The 18,377-nt window shown below is 39.8% G+C and overlaps 1 protein-coding gene across 1 annotated transcript; it reads right to left on the bottom strand.

Annotated features, from left to right (window-relative positions):
- Positions 1-107: 107 nt before the first annotated feature.
- rnf32 (ring finger protein 32) lies at positions 108-9,064 on the bottom strand. Its single transcript, XM_078280421.1, has 7 exons — positions 9,050-9,064; positions 8,204-8,426; positions 7,979-8,121; positions 6,474-6,631; positions 5,798-5,906; positions 1,207-1,374; positions 108-338 (listed from the first exon to the last, which is right to left on the bottom strand). Exons 1-7 carry the CDS (start codon positions 9,062-9,064, stop codon positions 108-110), a joined length of 1,047 nt encoding a protein of 348 aa, XP_078136547.1.
- Between the last annotated feature and the right edge of the window lie 9,313 nt (positions 9,065-18,377).

Here is an 18,377-nt window from a genome sequence, read left to right as displayed (position 1 = left end):
TTAATGCATGTTATAACCCTCTCTCTCCCCCATTTCTACACTGTCCTTTGTCAAATAAAAATAAAAATTCTTTAAAATGTCATTAAATGCCATAAATTTGTACCTGGTTAGATGGGTTTTTTGTGGTAGACGGATCTGCACAGGGGACAGGAAGGTCTGCTCTCTATAGAAAAGGCCTCAAAGGCCTCTAGACAGAGCTGATGGAAGAGGTGGGAACAGGACAGAAGCATGGTGCGTCTGTGTTGCCGATGGCTGGATGTACCTGCTTCCGTTGGTAGGCTTGGCCTGCACAATGCAGTCAGGCAGATGGGACAGTCCCAGACATCTCTCTGGATAACCTGTTGGAGTTGGAAACAAACAAATTAAGTTTGACTACCTTAAGGATATTCACACCTTGTGTTACAGAGATCTATTTTGGTTCTGTTTTGTTGATTGAGGTTAATAACAGTGATATTCCCGCCACTGCCATGTCATAAAGAACTCTGAACCAAATCAGTTGGCAACTGACTGACAGGTTTGATCAAGCACGATTTGATAACATGTTTATCAGTGATCCTTATAAAAACAAAGCAACACACACACAGCGCCACCAATGATTAACCAGAGACAGCTTCCTGTATTTAGGGGCCAACATGCCCGGCCGTTAAATGTTTCATAACGAGCTGCACTCTGCTTTATAGAGTTTGCACCCGTGAAAAAGGTGCAAGGTATGTGTTGAAAGCACATTCACTGTTTGATTCTCCATGTCAAGGCTGAGCCACTCCTGCCTTGTGCTCAACCTTTTCACACCAGATAAAGAAAAAAAAGACATCTTTGCACACACCCCGCCCCCTCTATGGAAAATGGTACTGGCTGCAATGAAAGCCAACAATGGAGCCTTATGGAACAGCAAATCTTAATGCCTTTTCAATTCCTCCACAGCAGTCAGGGCGATGAAAAGCCTGCCGTGCATCATCAGACTGGCTCATGTTTTTTGTAAACACGGAGGATTATTAGCCTACTCGCTGCCATTCATTTGATAAAGTGAATGATCACCTCTGGAGAGGTGTACTTTTTATACAGCAGCTGTGATGCTTTCGTCCCCATGCAAGCGTTAACATGTCAAGGGAAAGGCAAGGCTGGGAGAAGAAGGATTAGATATTTTTACGGGGGCCTTGTTTAATGATAGAAGTGGCTGCTGGTTCAGCAGTGTGTCTTGTTCCTGACCTGGCTCTGTATTCGATCCCAGTCACTCTCCTGAGGTTCAGAGACGTGCTTTCTCTCCAGCTGCTGAAACACTCGTCTGCTTGATGACAGGGAGCGGTTGATATCACTCAGAAAAGCCTCCGTGTCGGTGTGACAGTATCGGACAAAGCTGTCATTCAACTCCTGCAACTAATTTGAAAAAACATTTTAGTGGCACAAAGGAGGCATGTTTCATTCAGATACACAATAGAGTCGTGTTTTCGGCGAAGGGTAATTGTTTGTGTGTATTGTAATGGCTGAGGCACGCTGACAGGGTGCAGTTGTTAAACAGCCAGATCAATACAGTCACGTCTCCCACTAACATGGAGAATTAATGGAAACCAGTAAGAAAAAGACAGTGCTGGGAAATGTGGAAACACACATATCTGACACCTTTACTGTTCTACAAATTACACATAAACATGTCCTCTCCTCTGTCTTGTACACAATGTTTGGGCAAAACGTTAAGTCATTTATTAGTTTTAGTTTCTGCCCATTCAGTGTCGTGCAATTACTAATTACTTCCAAAATAACTTCTATAACAACTCTAATTAATTCTAATAACTTTACATACAATTAATACCACATTTCTGAACCATTTTAACCAGAAGACAAGTTCCTACACTTGGTCAGTGGGCAGGTGTTTCTCAACGTATACTAATGCCAGAGTATACATTACACATTGTCGATATTTTTTACTTTAAGAGCAATAAATACAAGATTCAGTATTCGGTATACATCATAAAGTTATTCATGGCAGAGGCTTTGAAACAACATTTTGATATTCAAACAGTTAGTTAACATACAAAAAATCCAAATACATAGACATTTAAAGTAGTGCTGTCAGTTAAACGTGTTATTAACGGCGTTAACACAAACCCATTTTAACGGCGTCAATATTTTTATCGCAAGATTAATGTTCTTTTTGGCAGAGCAAACTTTGTAGTTTTTTTTTACACATGCTGTTGCAACAACTAGTAACGTTAGAAAAACTACAACACCACACCGGATCTAGCTAAACCGGAAACAAAACAACAGGCACGCCGCACACACTTGTTTGGGCTTGCGAGCCGGCCAAAGAGTAGTAGGCTAACGTTACGTTTTGAGTGGATGGCGAGTGCGAGACGCCGAAATGGATGCCAATAAGATTCTGAATGGAAAAAAGCTTTAAAAAGCTTTTAAAAAGTTGCCAAATGGCTCCACTGACAAGACCAAAGTGATCTGTGTGTTTTGTCGTTGTGAACTGAGCTATCATCGCAGCACGTCCAGTCTGAAATACCACTTGATGGCCAAGCAATTCTCCGCCCCCTCGTCAAAGCCAGGTGACAAAAGCACAAAGCAAGCCGATCCACTTTTCCATGTTGATAAGAGCAATAAAATGAGAAAAAATAAGTGGACAAAAAGAAATCTAGGGACATTTAGAATAGATACAAATGTGCAATTAATTGCGATTAATTGCGAGTTAACTATGACATTAATGCAATTACATATTTTAATCGTTTGACAGGACTAATTTAAAGACATATGTTTGGTGTCTGGTCATAATTTCCTGAGGGGGGATGGTAGTGGGGACTTGGGTCAGTTTTTCTAAGATGTGTTCTCTATTTATTAAAGCGCCCGGTCACCTCTTCTTTTCTCAAATTGACCAAATTTAAAGACTTCTTTTCATTGTCTGTCCTCCAGAACTAATCTGTCTTCTCCCATTTATAGCAGCTGTTGCTAGGCAACAATTAATGTCTGCATTTGCATTTTTAAATCCAAAACATATTCAATAGTCAATGAATAGGCTATTTACAAGTTCCAACAACACTAAGCAATTGACCAATTAACATAAATGTCTGCATAGAACGTAAGCAACATCTTCACAATTAAATGACAACCAAACCATTACCATGACAACTGAGCAAACTGCATCCACTGATGGAGGACCATGTGATGTGAGTGAAAGCTCTGGAGAAACCAACCAAGTAAGGGATCCTTGTGAACACATTCACTGGTTCAGTGACTGTATGTGGTTAATGTTACATAGAACTATACGTTAAAGGGGCCGTAGGTAGGATTGTGAAGATCCAGGACTTAGTCAAAACATTTGAACATCGACAACTTCTCAGTCCCTCCCCCCTTTCTGCTAAAGCCCAAAACGGTCTCCTAAGCCCCTCCCCCCACAAGGGAGAATGAATACGTGTGCATGAGCAGTGATTGACACGCAGTTAGACACCCCCCCGGCCCTGATTGGTGCATCTGAACAGGGAGCTGTGGATTTTTGCAAATCGCACTACAGGCTGTAGGTGGTGCCAGAGGAGCCAGATTTTTTTTTTTTTAATTACCTGCTTCATGTAGTTCTACTGGAACATAGGGTCAGTTTCAGCAAATATGACAGAAAGTTAGTTTTATAAGTCTTGCCTACTGCACCTTTAATATAGCGCTGCAACTGATGGATCAATCTGCTGAGATTCAATTGATCAATTGATTGTTCGGTCTACAACATTTTAGAAAATAGTGACAAACATATGCAGCTCTACATTAATGTGTTGCACTACATCTGGGAAAAGTAATGTAATTATTGCACCATGTTACGTAGAGTAGCATTAGCCTCAGCACCTGCTTGCACACATGCACTTGTATTCCGTCTGTGACACACACACACACACACACACACACACACACACACACACACACACACACACACACACACACACACACACACTATCACTGAGCCTCAGAATTGCTTTACAGCTAGGCTTTTATCACTAATTAAACAACTGTTGACCATTCGAACGAAGGGTTTTATGAGCCTGGCTGACTTTTTGACAGTCAAGGCAAACAGTACAGCCTCTGGTGAACTTTGCCTTGCTCTACAGGAGATGTGGACAGGAGAGGACACAGAGAGGGAAGAGGAGGTGGAGCATAGAGCGCAGAGGTGTTATCTCACGGCAATCCATCTAGATGTTGGTAGTGTCCCCCTTAATGTGTTGACTCAGGGTCGGACCTCCGAAGTGAGCAAAAATTGAAAGCTGGGCATCAGGATCAGCTGATAAGATTTCTGAAATTGACCTGATATGTGGGAGTTTTTTTTTCCATGAACACCTGTGGCTTCGCAGTACAAAGATGCTTTATGGCCTCCTGCTATCACAAGGAAAACTGAAAGAATAGGTTTCTCCGCCTCACACAGGTTCCAGCTCAGCACTAACACGCCTGTTTGCATTACAGTCAGCTAAGCAAATAAGTCTTCCCCTTGAAAATCAAGTCAATCAGACCTGTCAGCGCTGTGTTGCACAGCTCTTGAAGATCATCCTCAGTGTGACAAAAGATATGAGACAATCTCATGACCACCCACAACCACTGAATCACACAACATGAATGTATAGTGGCTGACAACGTCTTATGACTCCATCCTAAGCATGTGGACCCGGACATGGCCTAATTTGTTAGAACAGAGTCAATTGGCTCAGTAAATGTTGTGTCTTAGTTTACGTGAAATGTTAAGGCATGGTTTATAGGCAAGATGATGGAGACTGACAGGGGGATGGGTAGGACACTCCGACCCTTGAAACACATTATGAGTGTGGCCCTCACACATTTGTCACTTATGCTTAATCAGCCTCTTGAAGCGCAGGAGCACTCTGCATGATTACAACACTCCACATAGAAATAAATAGGGCCTGTTCTTATAGACTTTGGACATACAATGCATGGGTTGGAGCTATGGCTATTTTAGAGCAGGGTTATTAGATGCATTTGTATGAGAAATTACTCTGCATCCCCAAAGAACTGATGATTGGTTTAAAGATCTGGTGACCAGTCTCTTCTTTGGTCATCCCTTTGGTCTCCACCTCAGTTGGTGGAGGTTCACTAGGTGGCAATGTTCCCTTTTCCTGAGAGCCACCATGAAGGCAACACAGCCTCAGAGTCAAACGACCCCATCCACTGGCTGCTCTTGAGGCCACTTTTAAATAATCCCTCCATCAAGTCCAGTCATTGCATGATTTATAGATTTGAAATGGGAGTAGAGAACAAAGCCTGAAATGACAACCTACGTGAGGTATCCAAACATCCTGGTCAACCTCACCTCTTCACCCTTTCCCATCCAACCTAGCAACAGAGACGCATGCATGCATGCACGCGCACACGCACACGCACGCACACGAAGGAATACCAGAACCTAAACATGCACAGGAGACATCAGGTTTTTGTGTTGACCCTGGAATGTCCAGACTGTTTGACTAAAACACAAAACTCTCTCCACATTAGTGGACAAACAGTGTATGATTCACAAAGCATCAAAGGAGCTTGAGAGGGTGAGAGCAGGTGAAGGTGTGTGTGTCTTTGTATGTAGGTTAGCAGTAGGGTCAGTGAGTGCTTGAAACCCATGTCTCAACCCTCAAGATGTGATATTTGTCGTAGGCTTTCTTTGACCAACTAAACAGTCTGAAAATGTTAGAGTGAAATGTTGGAAGAAAAACTAGAGACTTGACGAGACAAACACTAGGCAATGTGACCTTATGTATGTTAAGTGTGAACCAAAGAAGCAGGATTAATCTATAAGCACCTTTTGTGATAAGTCCAGACTCACCTTTGCTTCGAAGAATTTCCGTCGCAGCTGTTTGTCTTTTGGGCAGATGGATTTTCTCAATTTTCTGTATCTTCTCCGAGCAACGTAGCCTCGCCAGCATGCCTGAATTCTACACACAGACAAAATAGATTCAAAAAAGTCCCTCAAAACGTTTTAAGTGTTAGAAACATGGGGTAAAGTCAATGTCTTTGCAGACATTTGAGAAACACTATTTATTGATTGCTATGATTATGTGAAGCCATTTGCTTCTTGGTAGGGCCAATTCAATTTAGTGAAAATGAAATGACATTATTTCTCATAAAACCTCAAGCTAGAATAGAAAGTGTGGCCCCAACTCAGATAGCCATATACAGTTCATATTAACAACTTTTTATGAATAAAAAAACTTGATGTGAAATTGTGATAAGAGCAATTTGATCATGCCTCCATTTTTTTATGCAAAGCAGATTGACTGTACTGAAATGTGCATTATAAATATAAATATTTTACAGCAGCTGAACTATTTTGAGTATTTCATGTATAAAACATTTTAATATTTGAGGATGTTTTTTCCTTCAGCACTAGATAACAGATGTTTTGCTAAAGTGAGGTGAGATTGTGTGAGGAGTTCTTGTTGTTCTGCTGCTTAATGGGAATGTTTGTACAGTTATTTGTTCTTTAAATTTAGTGCCCGTACCTGATGGCACATTGGTGTCTGAAGAGTCGAGCTGCATCGTGGATCACCCGTGTCTCATACTGCTCCTTTCTGCACATCGGGCAGCACTTCCTCCCAGAAAATCTCTCAAAGGCCTTCAAACATGCTCTATGGAAAACATGAGAACAAGACAGCAACACCTAAAAAGAACCAGTGACATAGGTTATTTAGTATATGTGAAATAAAAATGGTATCATGCATGCAATGAAACAAGAAGAAGCATCCAAACCAATTTCATAGATTGACTAACTATATGAGTTTGAAATGCCTACAGAGGATGCTGCTGAATGTGTATTGGTTTTCAGGTTTTCTTAAAGTGCTTAGAAAAAGCTCTCATACAGTATACAGTCTGTGCACATGCTGTGTGTGTATGTGAGCCTTAAGCCATGCTAAATGTGTGTCTTAATGCACGTATGTGAATGTGTGTATCTGCTTTTAAGTGTTATTTGCTGAGAGGATAGAGGGAGTCAGCAGGACCCCCAGTGGGCCGGCTGGGATCTGGACTATAGTCTCCTCTACCTGTGAGAGGGACTCTTTTATCGTCTGAAAGGAGGCAGCCACAGCTATGGGGCTTGGCACACAAACCAGTTTACTCAGATCTCTAGAGGGCAGGGGGGAGGCATATTGATTTCCTTTTGTTTTTGGCCTGACCAACACACTCCATCACCAGTGAAAGGGTCCCCTGCAGTGTACAATTTCCAGGAGCTCGACAAGCCATTAGAGCACAGAGAAATTTCACATCTCCCAATGCTTTAAGGCTATAAGCTACAGTACGGTTTATGGACAGACACACAATATAGAAATGGAATAAAATGTAATAGAAAGCAGAGTAACATTTTCTTTTTAGGTCCAGTCCTATTACTGAAAATTTAAGATTGGTATTAAATGAGCTGGATAGAGAAGCAAATATTTCAGTCTACACACAACTGCTGCTGTAAGCATTTTTAATTGTCATATTAATGTTTGAGTGCAACACAAGACTGTGGCGCACAAATGCATTGTTACAATATGAAGGCTTGCAGGAAAATGCCAAATCAACAAAGATTCCCTCCTGTCACTTTCCCTTGTTAGCAAGCTCTAATTAACTTTTTTTTTCCTTAGTCAAACTAATATTTACACGTGCATCTATGGCAACTGTGCTTTGTGAGGCCGCCTATTCTAGTCTTGCATTCTTCAGGAGATTGGCATCTTAAAAGGGGATCTGAAAGGTGTAAAAGACTGAATGACCCTCACAGTAACACACTGATTGCTACATCATCACGTCACAGTTGAGTTCCAAGGCAGTATGGGTAAATTTGTACAGTTGTCTACACAGATTAGAACATACAGGAACTGCAGGGGGATGTGGTGGTTGGGGGTGGCTTTGTGTGCATGTGTGTGTACGGAAACACAGGTTTTCCTGAGGACAGAAAGAACATTGGAAACATGTAAGAAAGAAAGAGCTCTCTCACAGAGTATTAACAGTAGCTACTGTGTTGGGGGAATACCTGAGGCTGAAGGCAAAACTCCTCCCTGCACATTGCACAGGGCTGAGCTGAGTCCCCCTGCTGAACAGACCTCGCCTTGACCCGAGTCCATTCGTCCTCTGTCAGTCTCCCTGCAGGGGAGGCCACCAAACCCAACTTCTGAGCTGTAGGAAATAAGAAAAATACTGGTTATATGGCCTATTTAAAGAAATGGTCTCTCCAAATTTCCCATAGTGTTCATTTTACCTAATGTTAAAGGAGGTGGAGCAGAATCAAGCACATATTCTCTCTCTTCTTGCTGATCTTGTGTCTGCAGACCCCTCTCCACTCTTTTTCTGGGTGCTTGTATTTTGTATCTCATCAAAGGGTCAGAAAGTGAGAAGTTTGGATGCAGCAGGCTGCGTGTGATGTGGTCTTGAAAGGCAACTGAGGTGATCACCAACTTGTTGCTAGCTTTAGATGTCAAGCCCTGCAAAAATATGACATACATGTTCATCACTGCGTTTACATAAAATGCTGCATGAGGCATAGCAACATTTTATAACCTTGACAAAGTAGCAAATGTAGACTTTTTATTTACGTTATCTCAGACCAGAATCAGCAATAAATACAACGTTAAATGCATTCTGATCCACACGGTCTAGACACAATACTAGCAAAATGCATGAATAAATCACTGCATGGCCAAATGGAAAATGCTATAATTGCCAAAGATAATTCACTTAATGCCGAAACGAGTGTGCCAAATAAATTACTTTTTAAAACCGACACAAAGCGCTTGGCTACAGTCTATCTTCTTGTTTTACTAAAAGATGATAAGTCTGACCTCATTTTAGTCATAAATTAGAGAGTACGTTGGGTGTTTTCAATGTCAACGGAAATATGGAGCTCAGGTCACACTGGTGTTTGCTATCTCATTAAGCTCGCAGGTGCAAAACAGGAAGAAAACTTAGCTTCAAGCCTAAAGTCGGACAATGTCTTCAGACTGAATGAACGTATAAGAAGAACCCTGACGATATATCTGCCAACGTTTTTCCTTTTTATGAAATTACAAATTAACAAAATGGGATGAAAAGCAGCCAAAATCCAAACCTTCCGCATTGCCATCCTATCAACACAGTGTTTGAGTGGTTACCAGGTAACCAGTCCAGGCCCTCCTCCTCTCAACGCGGGGCATCATTTCTGCCTCTGATTGGCTGAGCCAAATCCTCTGGGTTACCTGATTGGTTATTTTTTCCTAATTAAAAAAAACAAAAAAAAAACATACATTGAATTGTGTGATGTGTATTATGGTGTATTTCTGTAGCCTAATAATTATATAACGCTGTCATACTTTCAATTTTTCAAGTACCTCTTAAATCCTTTCAGTGTTTTTACATTGTGTATTTTAAGGCTTGTGATTTATGCAGTAATATTAATGTTTAAATGGAAGTTGAATGTGACTAAATTTACTCATATACTGTACTAAAAAAGAAGATATTTGAACAAAGTTATATTGAAATGGGTTTACAAATTGTGAGAAATATCCTATACAACCTAGCCTAATCATACATTAACCAAAGTAAAATCCAAAACAAAAAGAAAACAAGAAATGACAGCATTGACACTGCACCCCTACCTCCCTCTTTACCCTCCCTCCATCCTTTAAATAAACCATAAAAGTAAAACATATTTTGAGGTATTTGTACAGTACTTGAGTAGCCTACTTCCACCTTACAGTTCCAGTTACTTGATACTTTTACTCTACTACAATTCAGAGAGGAATATTACACGTTTTACTCCACTATATTTACCCAAAAGCTATAGTAGCAAGTTACATTGTAAATTAGTATAGATTCGTTTATAAGACATTATGAATGGTTGTAGAATTAACTACCTAACAGTAATTATGCTTTTTTTTTTAAATTTGCTTCATCTTGACTAACTGCAACATTAAAATGATGTGTACACATATAAAATAACTGTAAATTTGGCTGAAAATAGGTCATTTTACTGAAGATGCAGGATTTTTAATTGAAATTAAGTATTTCTTCACAGTTGTACTGCTATTTCTATTGAAGTAATGGATGTGAATACTTCTTCCGCCACTGCTGCTAGTTTTACATTTACAAAGTTTTCCATGTCTATCCCCTCTATCACCAAGCAAAGACAATGTTATGCTGTGTCTCAATCTCACTAATGATTATTTCATTGTCGGGGAGTTGTCAGTGAATAGTTGGAACCTGACCAAAGAAGGTTAGTCTATGTGTCTATAGGTGACTCACCAAGCTGTCGTCAGAGTAGGCACTGAACAAAGCTAAGCTGCTCATACCTGTGTTGTGAGCTAAGGGATCCCTCACAGGTCACCCTTACATGGAAAACCATACACACAAACACACAGTCCAAACTGTCTTTTTTTGTGAGCCTGATGAAAAGTTTGCTTTATTTCTCACACAGAGCGCTGGGGGTGTGTAACTTTTAAAATGCTTTGCAGCCTTGATTGACTTTCATGTGTTCAGTCAGAATCTGTGAAAACAGATGGCAGAGGAAAGGGCTAACGGTGAGGCCTGTCAATCAGGGAGTCCTCTACGAAAACAAAGTGAAGACCTGACTCTGGGAGAGGAGGAAACCCCTGAGCTTCTCAAGAGGCTGCTGCATTCTTGAGATTAGGGCAAGAAAAACGCAGACCACTGCTGTTAATGCCCCAGACAAAGGCGTGGAACAATTTATTAGTTAAAAATTCAAGCTCGGAGCTCAATCAAAGGCCTGTCGTCCACAATGCCAGACTTTGGGCTTTGGTTTGTTGTTTTAAGTAAATAATCATGCTTAAAAGATACGGCAAAGATGGGGCTCAAGTCCCCCATAAAGCCTGCATTCTTCCAACTGTCATCAGAATGGATTTTTGTGTGCGCTTTTATTTTCAACAAGTACATTGTTTGTCTTTTTCTTTATGAATACCATCTTAAAGAGCTTTTTATTTAACTTTCTTCCCCCTGGACCTCTTTACCTGATCTGTGGTATTTTTGAAAAGACAACTCACCTTGACGTGCAAAGAGCTGATGACTTAAGCGAAAGGTTAAAAAAAAGAAGGAAAAAAATGTTGCTATGTGTAGGAACTTCTTTGCAAGTTTGCACTGACAACAGGTTGAAAAGGAACAGTCAGTTCTTCAGAGCTCATGCATATGCTGTGGTGAGATAGAGCTGCTAAGGCTTTTAAACTAAACCGCTGTGATTCATCTTAGGCACCTGTAGAAAATATCATGTGAGACAAACATAAGGGTAATCAATGCTTGAGCAAATAAAGCATCTAGACATGAGTGAATGTGCAACACTTTCATGATACTGAGTCAGTTCATACTCATAAACTGGTCTGTGTCCATACATCATACACTGTGATATATTGCATTGTTGTGTATATGAGTAATTGCTGTGAGATATAGATGAGAGAGGGCAGCCCATAATGGTTAATTAACAATTATGTCAGCCAGTGAGATGACCAGGAGACCAATCACTTTGATAGGAGACAGTGGAGGGGGACAGAAATCAAATTATTTTATTACTTGACCCATAATGCTTCCTTAACATGACTTTAATCACTCCAGGGTGGATAGGAGTCCCCTATGGCTATCTGGGAGTGAACCAGTCAGGAGTGGAGGACGGTGAGGCTTTACTATTTGCTGTTATCTCCTGCGTCATTGCTGAGTAAGTAAGCTATAAAAGAACACAGCCATCATTACAGCCGTTTGGTTGCTTTTTAGAGAGATGGAGCTCCTAATGATTAGACATGTCCTTTGTAAATGAAATACAAATCACCCCAGGCTTTTGGTTTTACTTCATTTACTAAGTGCTACATTACCTCATACTTTGGACCTAACAATGGATTTCCTATAAATCTCCGGGTAGTTGAAATGATGAAGGGGCTCACATATCACGAAATGTGCCAGTGCTTATTAGCACTTGAGAAGTTATTGATTGGGCATTTTGATTAATATCCGCTGGTGGGCTATGGTGGCATTCAGAGGCCCATGGAGGCCTGCTGTGAAACTGGCTGGGACTTCTCCCTCTCACTTACCTCCAGTTTGTGCTGACTGCCTGCCTGAGCTCTGGCGAGACGACAGCCACTGCAGCGTCCTGATGGATAGGAACTCACCCACTGTTTCCCAATTCTTCATCATTATTCAGACATAAACATATTGAAAGCATGAGAATGGCTATGCAGGGTTTACTTGTTGGATATAGGCTATGGGTCTTTGGGGTTCCGAATGTAAAAGTTTGGTTACAATTTTTTAGCTGATAAATTTTCAACATTTAGCTCATTTTCCTCACATTTAGCGCATTTTCCTCACATTTGAGAAATTATGTATATATATATATATATATATATATATATATATATATATATATATATATTATACCTAAATGTTAAATCTAAATGTTAAATCTAAATCTAAATGTTAAATCTAAATCTAAATGTTAAATATATATCTAAATGTTAAATCTAAATGTTATATCTAAATATGCAGCGCGATTTGAAGCCACTGCAGTGGGCGTGGTTTCCTTGGGGATTTGAATATTTTCTAAATATTTAGCTTTACACTTGGCGACACATTTAGATATAACGTTTAGAGTTAACATTTAACATTTAGATATATATTTAACATTTAGATTTAGATATAATATTTAGATATATATTTAAGATTTAGATTTAGATATAATATTTAGATTTAACATTTAACATTTAGATATAAATTTAACATTTAGATTTAGATATAACATTTAGATTTAACATTTAACATTTAGATATAATATATATATATATAATATATATATATATATATATAATATATATATATATATATATATATATATAATGTCTGTCTCAAATGTGAGGAAAATGCGCTAAATGTGAGGAAAGTGAGCTAAATGTTGAAAATTTATCAGCTAAAAAATTGTAACCAAACTTTTACATTCGGCACCCCATATGGGTCAGCAGGGTAGAAAAATTGTTAGATAATTAGCAATGTTGTGGCCAAAAACACACTCACAGAGCCTGACTGAGTCTTGTGAGATGCATTTTCTGGTAAGACAAGGTTTGTAAAGCCACGCCCTCCTTAGTTAGTGTTGATATAATGCAGTTTATAATGATAATGTTGGCAAATTTACCACTTGAAATTCTTGGAAATTTTTGACAATGGGTCCTCGGTTTAAGACAAAAGCTGGCCTCTCATTTCTAGCTGGCGACCGTCGATTTGGTTGGCTAATATGACAACTGTCGCTGTAAGATTTTATCAGCAGTACCTAGCTAGCTGATTATGCTAACATAAGCGCCATGAGTTGGTTGAAAACTCTACTTCTGACTTGTTTTAAAACCAGAATCTTGTTAAACAAATCTTAAAAATGTAGCCTGCACCCCCACAAAATGTAGTTAGGTAATGATAAGCTGCTTTGACTGGTAAGTAGCCTAATGCTGTGTTAGTGTTAGGTTACTACACCACCACAAGAGAACCTGATACTTATCTAAGGGGTTACCAGGTAATTATTAGGGAAGTAAATAATAACCTTAAAATATTTATTTATATATTTTGGATTATTCTTTAATATTTGCTTTTTATTCATTATTCAGGAACTGCTCACATTTTAAGGGGCCACAAGTGTATATTAATTAATAATTTAAGTTTGGGTTATTTGTGGCTGAGCTGAACATGCAGTGATGATTTCAATGTAATGTCACTGCAGCCTGAACCGATAACTTCTGGCATGATTGTGCGGCCATCTTTCTTCATAATGGACAATAATTGAGCAGAATCCATCACTATAGCTCGAAATAGACCAACACAATGGATATAAATTGTGCCCTGTGAAGGCATGAGCACTGAAAATCCAGCCGCCCCCGCTGCGTCTGAGAGGCACTGCAACTTCTACACGTTCCCTTTCATCCTTACATTTTGACTCCATGCTGATTACATACAATACACATCCAGTCGAGTCAAATCATACCTTTTATGCACAGAGTGCAGTCGATTGACCTTTGAGGGGTGTTACAGGCACAATGTATGGCAGTAATTCTGCTAAATAAAAGATGCCTGATTGACAACTTGACATCAAATTTGTCTGATGTACTTTCCAGATCCATTAGTACTAGGTGAACACTTTTTGATTATATTTCTAAGATTAACACATTAAAAAGTATAATCCTTGGACTGGAATCAGAGCAGTGTTTGTCATGGCTGTGGAGAATTACACACATTCATCAATCATCTCAAATAGGAGCTACTGTAAACTTAATTAACTTATTTCATTGTTTTAAAGGAGCACCTGAATTAAATAAGCACGGCTGCTGGAGACTTCCTTCCAAACTCCATAAATCAGCACCAGCCGCTATTTCATCTGATTGAACGGGTGCAAAGAGCATGAAGTTTGCCTGTGCTGTGGGGAATGTGTTTGTGGTGAGTCTCATAAATGCCAAGTTCTTTGGGCAATAAGAATAAATATCACAACCACTCTCTAGAATTACCACATAATTGGGGACTTTCCGCGTCTGCACAGGACCATGCTGTCTCCTCCTCGTACCCTACATGTATTTCAACGGATGAGTCCATATTTAGGTGATGAGGGGTGGGAACATGGTGGGAAGAGCCATATTTAGCCCGTCAATGCACATAATTTAAGACTGCTTTAAGACAACAACAGTAAAAAAAAAAAAGAAAGTACCAAAAAACAAACAAACTATGAGCAACTGGGGCCACAATGTTCATATTTACATTTTGGGGTTTTTTACTTATCGATTATTATTTTTCAGGATCATGTTAAAGGGGTATGTCCTAAGTTTGTGTGTCCCAATCTACATTATAATACAGTAACTTTGTTCTGCTACTGTATATTTTCCTGTTAGTATATAAAATAGTATAGTAAATTGATTTATTGTATGCTATCTGCTAAAAACAGTATTCAACATACTGTTTCAACATTCAACTCTATATTGTCCCACCGCCAAAGTTGTTTTAACAGCCCGTACATGTACATGTCTTACATGAAAAACATACAGACACACACTAAGGGTGGGTGATAAGGATAAATGCTCTGTCACAGTATTTTTGTATTTGTATTCAATTTTGTATTGCAATATTGGAAGACACTGTGATATAGTCAAGTTTCTAGAAGATCTATTGAGAAAAATAAAATGTTTAACTAATCCGATGAATTATTATGAAAAATAATCATATATCATTACATTGATACAAAAATCATAGAAAAACCCAATGTTGACATAAAGCAGTCCTGCTCATTGACTTGGGACGTTGCCCATAATGGCCGAACACACCCAGAGATATAAATGAATAAGTGCCAGGCTATAAATGGTATGGGGGGAAAAATACAGTCTTGTGTTATACATGAATGGTTTGAATATCATTGCCTATTCTTTATCTCCCCTTATTTCCTGTTAACTCTCTACTGTCCATTAGCTAATAAAGACATTAAACGGAGCAAAACAAAACTTACAAAAAAGATGAGAAAAGGAAGCATTGCCTTATCACATCTGCAATGCATTGCAACCATACAGCATATCATGTCTCATTCCCACCTCAGCATTCAGTATTAAGCTGTCAAACATCTGCTCTAGTAAAACAACCCCAAACAATTTGGTCGTCAAAAGCAAAGCCAATCATTAAAGAAACATCAAATCTCTGTTGTCTAAATGACACATGTTGCTTCACCATTCAGGGGCAAGTCATTCACCATCGCTCGCATACTTCAAAGCATGTTGAAGTTCTGCCAAACAAGCAGTCTCTTGGTTTCCTGTTGTAATTTTAGTGCGTGATGAAAGGTAAAGTAGCAATACTTATTTACTTGTTGCTCAATGTGCCCAAGGTGCACCCACAGATGTTTTTCTTCCCATTATCTGTCTCATCGAATCTATTCCTCCGATCATCTGAAGAATATTTATTTATGCATTTCAGTTTAATAGAGAGCATCAAATCACTATATATTACAAACTCCATATCTAAAATAACTAACCCTAATCAAGATTTCTCCCAGTAATAATAAGTTACAGGACATGGGAATGTTTTTCCTGTGGCACAGAATACATTTGTAACTTGTAAGCTTGAAGTTGCTGACGAGATGTTTGACTGTCACCCCTTAATTGTATTTCCCATGGTGCATTCAGGTGAGTACAGAAGACTTTGAGAGACAGCTTGTAAATTGGTGGGGGCAGGAAGGTTAGATATTGGAAAAACCTTTTGAGTCATAGACAGAAGTATTGGAACAAATAAATAAGGAAGACAATAACAAAATCCTACTGATATATTAAGAAATAGTTTCATTCTGCATCTATAATGTATATTAATCTACTGTTCTGTCCTAGATAAGCCAAAATAAAGTCTTCTCTCAGTGACACATCAGTTTTTCCACATGAATGTGATTTATGTCAGAGAAATAACGCCTTTAATTTACATAAGCTCCTCCAGGCGGGACTGATCCTGAAACATTCCCCTGACCTTTGCCCGTCATGTTAAGTGCAATGCCAGGTAACATTTCTGCTTGAGTTGCATCGATTCACTCACATGTGAGGGGACACAACCGGAGGATCCAGTGGGAGAGGTGACAGACTACTGGCTGTTTGCCTGCTCAGTCTCCACTGCCAAAGTCAACAGGTGAGCTTCTCATCTTTTCACACCTCTGCCTGCTGCTGTCAGAGAATCACATGGAACAGAATCAAGAAGAAGCACATCAGAAGGCATGGACAATAGTTTGGCCTACTTACAGCTAGCAAAGGTGTTTTGATAGCCTACGTTGCCTTATCAAACTGGATATTTCAGATACAACTTCTCTGTAGTTTTGCTTGGTATATGGGAAAAGAGTTATTTTTGACAACAAATGTGAAGATCTTTTTTGCAAGAAGAGAGCTGAAATGGAAGATCAAGGCTAGTAAAGTGCAGCGTTGCCTTGTTTACATTCCTACATATAGTCCCACTCAACATGTCTCATTTGACACCACAAATCAATTTCAGGAGAGATGAAGTGGGGAAGAACTCATGAAATTCAAACATTTCTCTGATGTATATTCCAATTCGCTTGACCTTTTGATAGGGTCAATAGCGCTATGTCAGTCACGGCGAGACGGCTTTGTGTTTATTTTCCCCCCAACATTTGTCACATACTTGTGCTGAAAAACAGGCCGCTGCAGCTGCCTACTGGGAACCCAAGATGTCATACAAGCAGCACAATACCTGGCCATCACAAACTGACAACCTTTGAACTGTCACTCCTCAAAACGACTGAATCTGCCGAGGCTAAACAAGACGTGTCAGGCTAAACAAGCTGGCGTGTCAGCAGACATTTTGAAGGTCATGCAACATGGGAACCACAGACAAATTCTTTATGAAGAAGCTCTCTGACCATACAGAGATTTACACACTCCTCTACTGTACGTGCACACATACACACACTCGCACATACCCACACACTCTACAGTGTACACTTACACCTTACCCATGCAGCAGTGACTTCAAAAGGAACAAGGAGATAAAACAAAATGAATTGCAGACACATCAAGCCTCCCATGCCCTTTAAAGCTTAATTATACCTGTTGGGGTGATGAGAGACACATCACAGAACCTAGTGATTAATAAACAAACGCCGCATCCCATAAAGCGTCTGACAAGTCCCTGCTCATCACCCCTCACACTCACAGTCTGGGCTCAGGTAGAGTGCACATATCAAAGTGTATCAAACAGGAATGAAGTTAGCCCAACCTTGGCCAAGGCTTAACCCCCCCCGTCCTCCCTGTGCTCATCTGTTGGCCGTCTTTGCACTCGTTCTCCTCCACCTGTCTGTCTGAAGGCCGATGAGAGCATCATCCAGACACGTGCTTCAGAGCACCAGTCTCAGTCTTTTATCTTTCATTGCCAAGCCCGGATCACTCGACTGGGGCTTTGTACCCGCCGACGTGGTAAGTGTCGCGTTCGCCGGGGTTTTGTAAACAGACACACCTTTTGTGAAAGATGATGTGAATGAGATGAAGTTACTAACTGCTGGAGCTGTGCCGCTGTTGCTGAAGGAAGGGGCTGACCCGAGGCTAAGGGCATATTAGATTGCCCCGTCTTGAAAGGGGTACGTGTCGAGTGAGAGCCGGCACAGTGAGCACTTACAAGAAGTTGTCAAAACTCAGGAAACGGCAGCAGTAAGACTTCCATTAGTGGCAGTAGAGCTGTAACAGTGCGGGATGATTTTTCCTGCCAAACAATTAGGTAAAACTGAGTGCTAATTACCTCTATGATTTACTCAGAGTTATCATGTAGTCCTTCCGGCTTCATTACAGTGGTCATGCTAAATACCGTTATGGAATCTCATTCAAACTAAAATAATGAGACGAAAAAAGTAGCTTAGATCTTTCAGTATTTGTCTTTTTTTTCAAAATCTGCACTGATGCACAGGTCCT

This window comes from Sander vitreus, chromosome 22 (assembly GCF_031162955.1).
Source record: "Sander vitreus isolate 19-12246 chromosome 22, sanVit1, whole genome shotgun sequence".
In the NCBI taxonomy this organism is placed as follows: Eukaryota; Metazoa; Chordata; class Actinopteri; order Perciformes; family Percidae; genus Sander; species Sander vitreus.
Note: the sequence above shows the minus strand (reverse complement) of the source record. Positions and strands in the feature narration are given on the sequence as shown.